The sequence below is a fragment of the Natator depressus genome, chromosome 9 (genome assembly GCF_965152275.1).
Source record: "Natator depressus isolate rNatDep1 chromosome 9, rNatDep2.hap1, whole genome shotgun sequence".
Lineage (NCBI taxonomy): Eukaryota > Metazoa > Chordata > Testudines > Cheloniidae > Natator > Natator depressus.
In genome coordinates, this window is record NC_134242.1 from 32,911,657 (window position 1) to 32,921,527 (window position 9,871).

General features: G+C 38.6%; 1 protein-coding gene across 4 annotated transcripts in view; it reads left to right on the forward strand.

Annotated features, from left to right (window-relative positions):
• Positions 1–9,335, forward strand: part of TRIP12 (thyroid hormone receptor interactor 12) — a 158,763-nt gene extending 149,428 nt beyond the window's left edge. For all 4 annotated transcript variants that reach the window (XM_074963855.1, XM_074963856.1, XM_074963857.1 and 1 more), the window contains 4 exons: positions 3,277–3,390; positions 5,605–5,699; positions 5,983–6,086; positions 7,220–9,335. In XM_074963855.1, the coding sequence (XP_074819956.1) occupies positions 3,277–3,390; positions 5,605–5,699; positions 5,983–6,086; positions 7,220–7,416 (510 nt within the window). In that variant the 3' untranslated portion in view covers positions 7,417–9,335. The remainder of the gene's footprint in view (positions 1–3,276; positions 3,391–5,604; positions 5,700–5,982; positions 6,087–7,219) is intronic.
• The last annotated feature ends 536 nt before the right edge of the window (positions 9,336–9,871 follow it).

The window sequence follows — 9,871 nt, forward strand, 5'->3', positions numbered from 1 at the left end:
CCCCTTGCATTTTCACAAAGTATATGGAGCCAGTAGATGCATATCTGTGGAGATTGCCCGGATGACTGGCTGGTGAGAGGCTGGTCTGAGTATCAAGTACTGTCCAACATGACCATCATTTATTCCAGCTTCAGTGCCCTGGAGCTGTTACTCAGTCTGGCTGAAACAATTCTAAAACCTCCACAAAGAATAGAGTTTATTGGAGCATTCTTGGGTGCTATGGAAGCCGGTGCATTTCTGCCCCAGTCAAGGTTCCAAATGCTCCGAGATCTGATCTTGGATCCAAAAGCACATCCCATTACCACAGTGCACCCTTGCCTCAGACTTCTGGGGTACATAGCAGTATGGCAGCATGTACCTACTTAATACAGCATGCCAGAGTACACCTCAGAAGGCTTCAAGGAGGGTTAGCGTCAGTGAATGCCCCCTATCGACATCTAGACAGCGTTTTGCATTCCAGAGGTGACTTTGTCCTCTTTGGACTGGGGGACAAACTTTCAAACATTTTGTATGGGAGTTCCTTTTGTGTCTTCGCAACCAATGTTCAATGTTGGTCACAGATGCTTCGTTCCTTGGTTGCGGGGCATGCATCAAAACCCTGCAAACTCAAGGGCTGTGGTCTTCCCAGGATCTGAGGACTCTCATAAATGTTAGGGAGCTATGAACTATCTGTCTAACCTGTTACTGTGCGGAAAAAATCTTAGTGTTTAATGGACAACACTGCGACTATGTTCTGTGTAAACTGACAGGGAGGAGTGCATTCATCCCAACTCTGCCAGGAGGCAGTTCTGCTTTGGGAGTTCTGCATAACCAACTCCATTCACCTCAAAGCTGCTTACCTCCAAGGAGAGCAGAACATATTGGCAGGTCACCTAAGCAGATCAGTCTCTGCTCACCACAAATGATCACTACATCTGCACATGGCCAGGTCCGTCTTTCAGCTGTGGGTGACTCCCCAAGTGGACCTGTTTGCAACAGAAAATGCTATCTGTTCTGCTCCCAGGAGGTTGGAGGCAGTGTCACAGCTCAGGTTTGTTGGTTGATGCGTTGATGCTATCATTGGGCCAACTCCCTGCTTTGCTTGCCGTTCCTCCGATACCATTACTACCCAGAGTTCTGAAGACATTCAGGAAGTGCTTCTGAATAGCAGAAAGCCTTCAGTAGGAGTACTTACCTGGCCAAATGAGAGAGACATTTCTGTTGAGAAAAGATAGAAAAATGTTTCCCAATGCAGGCATCCTTTACCCACATTTTCAATTATCTATTGCACCTAAAACGTCAAGGTCTGACAGTTCCAATAAAATATATTTGGCAGCGATTTCAGCATTTTATTCGCTGGTGCGTAATTGCTTTTTTCTAACCCCATAACTATTAGATTTCTAAAGGGGTTGGACAACTTATACCCTCAGGTGCATCAACCTGTTCCTCCAAGGGATCTCAACCAGGTACTAACAAAAAGTAATGGGACCTCCCTTTGAATCTCCCACAACTCGCTGTCTGTGCAACCTCTCTATGAAAGTGACGTTTCTGGTTGTGAAAATCTCAGCAATGAGATTTGGCTGAATTGAGAGACTTGCTTTCAGAGTCTCCTTATACAGTTTTCCATAAGGATAACTTATCTCCATTCTCACCTAAAATTCCTAACAAAGGTGGCCTGCAATTTCCACATGAACCAGGTAATTTTTCTGCCAACATTTTACCCAAAGCCTTACGTTCTTACAGATGAGCAGAAGCTTCATTCATTGATGTGAGGAGAGCATTAGTATTCTACTGGACCACACTAGGTCCTTTAGGTCCTCAGTGGAGTTGCAGATTGTGTGAAAGGTAAACTGGTTTTCACTCAGAGGATTTACTCTTGTATTCATTTGTGCTACGAATTAGCTAATGACTTGCCGCCACACAGAGTATTGGCTCATTTGACTAGAGTGCAAGCAACTTCAGTGGCTTACCCAGTACAAGGACCTATTTGAGATATTTGCAAAGCGGCAACCTGGTCATCAGTTCTCACATTTGCTGCCCATTATGCCATTTCCTGTCAGTCGAGGAGTTTGACAGGCTGTTCTACAATCGCTGTTGGGGTAGAGCCTGCCTCCATGTTAATCTACTTGTGAGTAACCAACAGTGGAATGGACATGTGCAATCACTTGGGGGGTAGGGGGTGTTACCTGCCTTTCTGTAACTGTTGTTCTTTGAGATATGTTGCACATGTCCATTCTACAGCCCACCCTACTTCTCTTAGAAGTGGGAGGTAGGGGAAGACTAGATTTTTTTTTTTTTCCTCTTCTTTGTATTTACTTTCTCTGAAGTCCAATAAACTGTTAAACCTTGTGGGATAATTGAGAGTAAAATTCTCCCAGGTTACTCTTCTCATATTAACAGTCACATTATAAAACCAACCAATGCATATCTAGCAGGAAAAAATATTCAGTAGAATAAGGATTTCTATTTCAGAGATTTCCAGAAGGATACATTTCAACATAATGCTATTTCATGAGGAAAAAATAACTTTATCTAGATTTTGATGATAGATTGTAGGTGTTGTGCCATTCAATATGTTTTGACCATAGGAAATATGACTTATACAACTTTCTTTAATGTACCCTCTTTAATAAACCAAGCTTAGCTGAGCACTTTAAATGCTTAATAAATATTTACCTCAATTTTGGGGGAATATTATATATGGTATTCTAGCTGCATAATGTATTTCAAATGGATTTTTAGTAAGATTTGAATGGGAGTCATGTGTCTGATTTCGGAAGCAGGAGAACATCTGTTTGTTAGCGTGACAAGTACATCTGGCAGACTTACTCTTGTTCAAGAAGATATATCCAATTTCTATTAAACTAGTTAAGAACAAATTCCCTGTTTAAAATGTCTCATTATTTGCATATTGGGGGTGAGGTGGAAGGATTATACAGGTCAATATTTTACTATCCAGTTGGTTTTTAAACATATGCCGTAACCAAATTTCAGTTAGATTTAGAGTGACATATCAGTCTCTGGAGGAAGTTGTTCTCCTTTCTAGGTACAACTGTGTTGCATTGGTACAACAAATATGCTGGTGTTGGGCTGGTGAGAGGTGACCGAAGTGGTGCAACATTGTACAGCACCAACTCAAGCAAGCTCAGGTTCACACATCTTTATATGGACATGTGGTTATGTTGCTGATTCTTTTGCCAAGTCATCATATCCTTTGTGTAACTCCACTGTTGAATATTCACATAGCTTCTCATAGCCTGTTCACTTATTGTAGTTTTTTCTTCTTTATTTTTACAGCTGGTTATATTCTGGGCACTAAATGAAGGTGTTTCCAGACAATTTGACTCTTTCAGAGATGGATTTGAATCAGTCTTCCCCCTCAGTCATCTTCAGTACTTCTATCCTGAAGAGGTTGGTAGATGTGAATTTATAACTGATATCAATCAGTTACGTAGATTATTATTAATCTACATTCTTAACCCCATATTTAGTTATGGGCAGGTTATTGTGTAATTCTCACAAATAGGGCAATATATTTATGAAACTCATGTACCAAGACAATTCAGTGAGTTTTAAACTAGGTACTTAGTTTGTACATAGAGAGACTTCTGTATTTAATAGTAGTTCTAATTAGTATTTCTGGTGGTGGATTTTATTTTCTGCAGTATCAAATTTAGTATATTGTAACTCTTTTTTTCCCCAAAGAAAGTAATACATCCACCCTAAATGCAAATTTCTTGATTCACATATTCCCAGTGTGTTGGAGGACACTAGAGGAATCAAGAAGCTTCATAACTATTTATTATTATATTGTGGTAGCAACTACTGGTTGTAGACATGGACCAGGACCCATTGTGCTAGATGCTGTACACAAACAGAACAAAGACTGTCCCTGTCCCCATCCCCAAACATCTTATAACTAAGTGTAAGAGAAGAGACAGCGGGTAGTTATAGTTGGATGCAGGAGCACAAGGAAACAATGAGAGAGTACTGATCAGCATGGTAGGTAATGGACACAGCACACCTGCTGCCTAATCATTGTGAAGGTTTTTGTAGGCAATGGAGGGACTTGAAGGGTGGCAATGAGGTAGATTTGTGGCCGTTTATAGGGAGAGTCTTCCAATGGCTAGGGGCAGCAGGGGAGATGGCACATAGGTGCTTGTTTAAAAATGTAACGTGGGTAATGGAGCCTGGCATTGTTGACGGACTAGAGGCAGGAGTTGACATTTTGACAGTGTACCGTGAGATGATGAGTACGTTTGGGATAGGCTGTAAAGGGCCTTGAAAGTGAAAACAAGCTGCTTATTTTGATGCAGTGGAGAAGGGTGGGGAGCCAGTTGGGGGACTGAGAGTGTTCTTCAAAAAAAGAACTAGATAAGGTCATGGAGGATAGGTCCATCAATGGCCATTTGCCAGGATGGGCAGGGATGGTGTCCCTAGCCTCTGTTTGCCAGAAGCTGGGAATGGGCAAGAGGGGATGGATCACTTGATGATTACCTGTTCTGTTTGTTCCCTCTGGGGCACCTGGCATTGGCCACTGTTGGAAGACAGGATACAGGGCTAGATGGACTTTGGTCTGACCAGTATGGTCGTTCTTATCGGGTGACAGAAAAAACAGGTAGGGGAATGATCTTTGCAGCAGCATTTGGAATGGATATATGTGGGGCAAGCTTGCAGTTGTCAACATACTCTTTCTTTCTGGAGTTGTAGTAATTGCAGTGAGAGCCCGGGTAAGTATTTTAGATGTGTGGATGGACAGGAAAACCTATATCTTAAATAGGTTTTCTCTTTCTACATATACCGTTACCTCTAAGTTTCATGGAAAAAAATGGCAAAGGAGCTTGGCTGAATTGCTGCATTTTAATTTTCCTATTGATGCTTTGCATGGTGATGTGTAGTTCCTTTAAAGTTGAGACATGTAGATGCTGCTTCTAATTTTTTTCTATATTTCTTAATGTGATAGTGCTTTTACATAGAAGTATCACCTACTGGCCAAAGTTCAACTCTGCTCAGCTATCGACAGCATCACACTGTGTCACTTGCCATTGGGAAGGGAGATTCTCCCACTATTATGGTTTTGTCCTTTCCTCTTTATGCAGTGCTGTATTTTGTTCTTCTGTTGGTGGGCACCAGTATGAAGTGGTACAGACTATTTTTTGAGATGCATTTTAAGTTGTTGGCAGCAGTCCCCTCCTGTTTAAAAGTCTCTGATCAGGAGTGCACCTGCAATGGGAGGGAAAGAAGGGTGAGAGAGAAGCGGTCTGTTTCCCTGAAATTAGTTGTATAAGACTCATAAAAAAGGTTGAGCGAGAAGTGCCCAAATGGCATTGAATTAGCCTGGCTAGTGCCCACAGCCTGAGACACAAGTTTGGACTGTTTCTAACTACAGGAAGAAATGCAGCCCACTAGTAGCAGGAGGTCTGGAGATGTCCGGATCCAATAAATGAAGCTATTATTGGGATGGGGCTATTAAAGTCAAATGAGCTCTGTAGTATTGCACAATTCAGCAGAAGTAACTTTCCTGAATGTTGTTCCAGAAAATAGATTCATGTTGTAATCCGCATGCACAGTCTTCGTTCTGTGTCCGCACAAGGACAAAACTGTTCTCTCTGCTTAAATTTATAGTTGGATCAGCTCCTGTGTGGCAGTAAAACAGACACTTGGGATGCAAAGACGTTAATGGAATGCTGCAGGCCAGATCATGGTTATACACATGACAGGTAATATGGATTTGATACTAGGATACCAAATGTTGAAAATTGTGCATTTGATTAATCTTAAAATAAACTAAATACCTTTCATAGTTGCTGTACATGAAATGATGCAACACCTCTTACACATTTTGGGAAGAAACTGAGATGTTTGTTCATAAAAATAGCATTTATAATACACGTAGTCTGAGCATGGAACCATGCTCATTAATGCTGTGATAATAGTTTTTTATTCTTTTGCTTACAATATATATATTTAAAATAAACAGCTGTTTTTGTTTTCTCTTTTTAGTCGAGCTGTGAAGTACCTGTTTGAAATTCTTAGTAGTCTTGATAGTGAGCAACAAAGATTATTTCTCCAGTTTGTGACCGGTAGCCCTAGACTGCCAGTAGGAGGTGGGTTTATTTAGTAGATATTGCCATCATGTCTGCACTCTCGTGTATAATCAGCACAGCTGATGCATTTGTGAATCATTCAAAACCGTTTCTGTTTTTCACTTCACTAGTTACCTATAATCTGCATATTTCATTTTCAAAACGTGAAATGTTAGTTAAGAAGTTTGGAGTGCTATAAGCTTGTTATAATAGTTCACATTTTTGAAGTTTGCATAAATAAAATGATGATGTCTTGAATAGTAACATTAATAAAGATTTTGCTTGAATAACTTTACAAGATAGAGATGACGGATAATGTACAATATTTCATAGCTGATATCAGTGTTAGCAGATATCGTGCTACCTGACACAGAATAATCCACATTAAAACAAATTGTTACTCTTTTGGGGGAAAAGCAGTTCAGTGTTCATGGTTATGTTGTTAACCATGAGACAACTTGTAATAAGTTACGGTGGGCCAAATAATAAAATGGCAGTGTTTTTCCTTACAGGAAGCACAGTCACTAAGACTTCCTGTCAAGAAATGAGACCATATTTGTAGAAACATTGATTCTGAATCCTAAAATGCAAAAGAGGGTATAAAAAGAAGATGCTATTTTTTGAAGGAAAAGGAATAAAGGGGAAAAAATGAGAGAATATTTGATGCCCTTGTTTGGAATCTGCCTCCTGATATTGAATATGTTCATGGTTATGCAGCTGTATATTTTAAAAAATCAAATTAATTGTAGATAAAATACCTTTTGCCAGCTTCCTTAACTGACTGACTGCTTTGTATATAAAAATGACATCTTTATGAATATACTTCAGCCCTGCTTACATTTTTTAGTTTTCATGTATAGATTGCAGTAGTGTGCTAGTGCTGAAGAACCAAAAAGTGAAATGGACCTGTCTAGTCTGAGTCTTCACGGTAACTAAAAAGCAAAAATTAGTTGGCATAATTTGAAAGTACGTCTAGCTTTTTACTTTCCATTTAAGGTTGTGGTAATGTGGAAATATTCTTAAGCAAAGGTTGAAGAGTCATAATTTAGAATGCCAATTGTGCTGAATTACTGTCAGTTTCATAGTAGGTTAAGAAAAGTAATTTTCCTGTTTATGTTCAGAGAAACACAGTGGATCTTTTCTTCTCCTTTCAGGCTTTCGAAGTTTGAATCCTCCACTGACAATTGTACGCAAGACATTTGAGTCTACAGAAAATCCAGATGACTTCTTGCCCTCAGTAATGACTTGTGTGAATTATCTCAAATTGCCGGACTATTCAAGTATTGAGATAATGCGTGAAAAACTCTTGATAGCTGCAAGAGAAGGGCAGCAGTCATTCCATCTTTCCTGATCACAATGAAAAATGCAATGTCTGCCTGTTACAGCAAAGAGAAAATCATGATTCTTTTCTAAATGTATCACCTGAGTCAAGGAAACGTGTTACGCCTTCTTGTTGTAGAAAAACGGCTTGCAGATTATAAACAAAGACACTTGGTTGATATTCATTAAAGGCCCAATGGACTTAAAGTGATCAGGCCCTAAAAAGTTGTTGTGACAAGGTTTCTTTAGCAAGTTCTTGTTTAAATTAACATTTATTTGATGAGTGAAGTTTTTAACTTGCTTTGCTGTGTGAAATTTAAAAAAGGGATGTTTTTCCAGGCTGGAACAATAAATGTCGCTGTGCAGTTTAATATCGGGCTGTGTGTATCCATCTAGCTAAGTCTGCAGTTTTTTCCTCCAAAGACAAGTTTTGTACATAAGTACAGAAATTAAAATACACATGTATTTGACAAATCTAGTTTAGTAGACTAGTTCTGTGTCCCTTCACATGCCTCTGATTTTTCCCTTCCTCTTGTGTTGTCTGATGTGCAATTCACTTGGTTCTTTTTTGTGTGCAACACTCAACAATTGTTACATTTTGGTTTGCATGGGCATTTATTGCTCCATGTTTTCTCTCAAATTAAGATATAATTTAAATTTTACTGAATTAAAAATATATATTGTCAATATAATTCAGCCTTTGTAATTAGGTAGAGCTTAGTTTTAACGTAGTAGTAGGATATATTGGCTACAGTCTTTACCAGATGACACTCTAGAACTGTTTACACAGTGATTCAGGCAACAAAAGCCTCTTACCCAGAGGCTGGGAAGAATTTCTTTCTTTTGTGTAGTTGAAAAATCAACAGATTGGGCTGGCCATTATTTATTATTAAAAGGCCAGCACATTTCAAATTGATGTATAGTTTTTTAAAAGACAAATTAGCAGTTTTATTCCCTGTTCAAGTAAACAAAAATTTCTTATTCTTGACTTAAGTTCATGTTTACTTTTCTAGCCTCCCTCTTTGCCCCCCAGTGCTAGCTTGGAACAAACAGTTCAGCCTTTGTCTTTTGACACAGATAAAGCACCTGTAAGCAATGCTCTGTCCAACTGTTTTATGTGCTGATTTCTCAAATCTGCAATAATTTACTTCATCAGGTTAATGTTTTTACCTGAATATAAATAAAAAAGTTTGCTTCACCTTTTTGTTCATAGTTTTGTACTGTATGCATAAGTTCAATTGTGTAAATTATTTCAACCAAGTAAATCATCTTAAATCTCCTTGGCTAACTGCCCACATGTTGTGGATGATTTACTATTAAAAGAAGAGTTTGTAAGATCTGCTATTGAACTTAGATAATGGTGGATAAAGAGGAAGGAAAAAATTTCCTTTCTATGGGTTCAAAAACAAATGGACTATTCCAAACATTCCTGAGATGCACATGCTATAGTTCATCTCTATGAAAATCTGATAAATAGCTAATTACTTTATTCAACTTTGAGAAATCAAAATTAATTTTTCAGTGCATAGCAATTGTTGAAAACTCTGGTTAATCAGTTAAAATTTCCCCTAAACGAATAATTTTTTTTATTTAGCTGAAGAACTTGTACTTTGAAAAAATGTATTTCAATACATGTAACTGACATTCTTTACCGTGAACATTCACAGAATTACATGTGGTTGCTCATACCAGGTGCCACAGAACTGTAATGCGAACTTGTCATGAGCAGTCGAATGTGAAATCATTGCACAAAGAATCTGATAACTGAGCAGTTTAACTATCCTATTAAAACTGAATGAAGGCGCTTCACACTGTACATATAATATTGGTAGTGCAGAATGTGGCAAAGATTTCATAAAAGTTGAAGGCAGTGTTTAAAATATGGACTGGTGTTTAAAATTGTTCTGAAAACTTGATCAAACTGAGCACAAAGATGCGTGTTTATAGTGTGTGGATAGCAACTTGTTCATTTTTTAAGGTTCTATATTTTAAAAAAAACTGACTTGTGTAAAAATCTAATATTTTGTATTAAAATATCATCTGTATTGATATTTTTTTACCCACGTTGTCTCCCTACAGAATCTGGCTTTCATTGACTTGAGAAGTTTTCAAATTTGAAAAAGAGCCATTGTATGATAGTTGAAAGTCCATTACAGTCTGGTCCTGTGCAATCTGGTGACTGTTCAATGGCCTATGTAAAAACAAGATGTCGGTGGTCTCGGTCCATTTGCTTGTGGATGAATGTTCACTTCACAAAATTAATCCGAGTTTAGCATTGATTGATATTTTGTCAGTTTCAGCGGATCGACCACGGATTGATTGGGCTTCGAAACGGAACTGACTTTACCCCTGTAGATTTGTTCCAGGGCAGTATTGAGGCACATAGGCAAGGCAGTGTGGGGAAGTCTGCATTGCCTGTGACTGTGCTGTATCTCTTTTGTGGATAAACTGAAGACTGTAGTTTCTGTGATGGGTAGCGCCTTTCA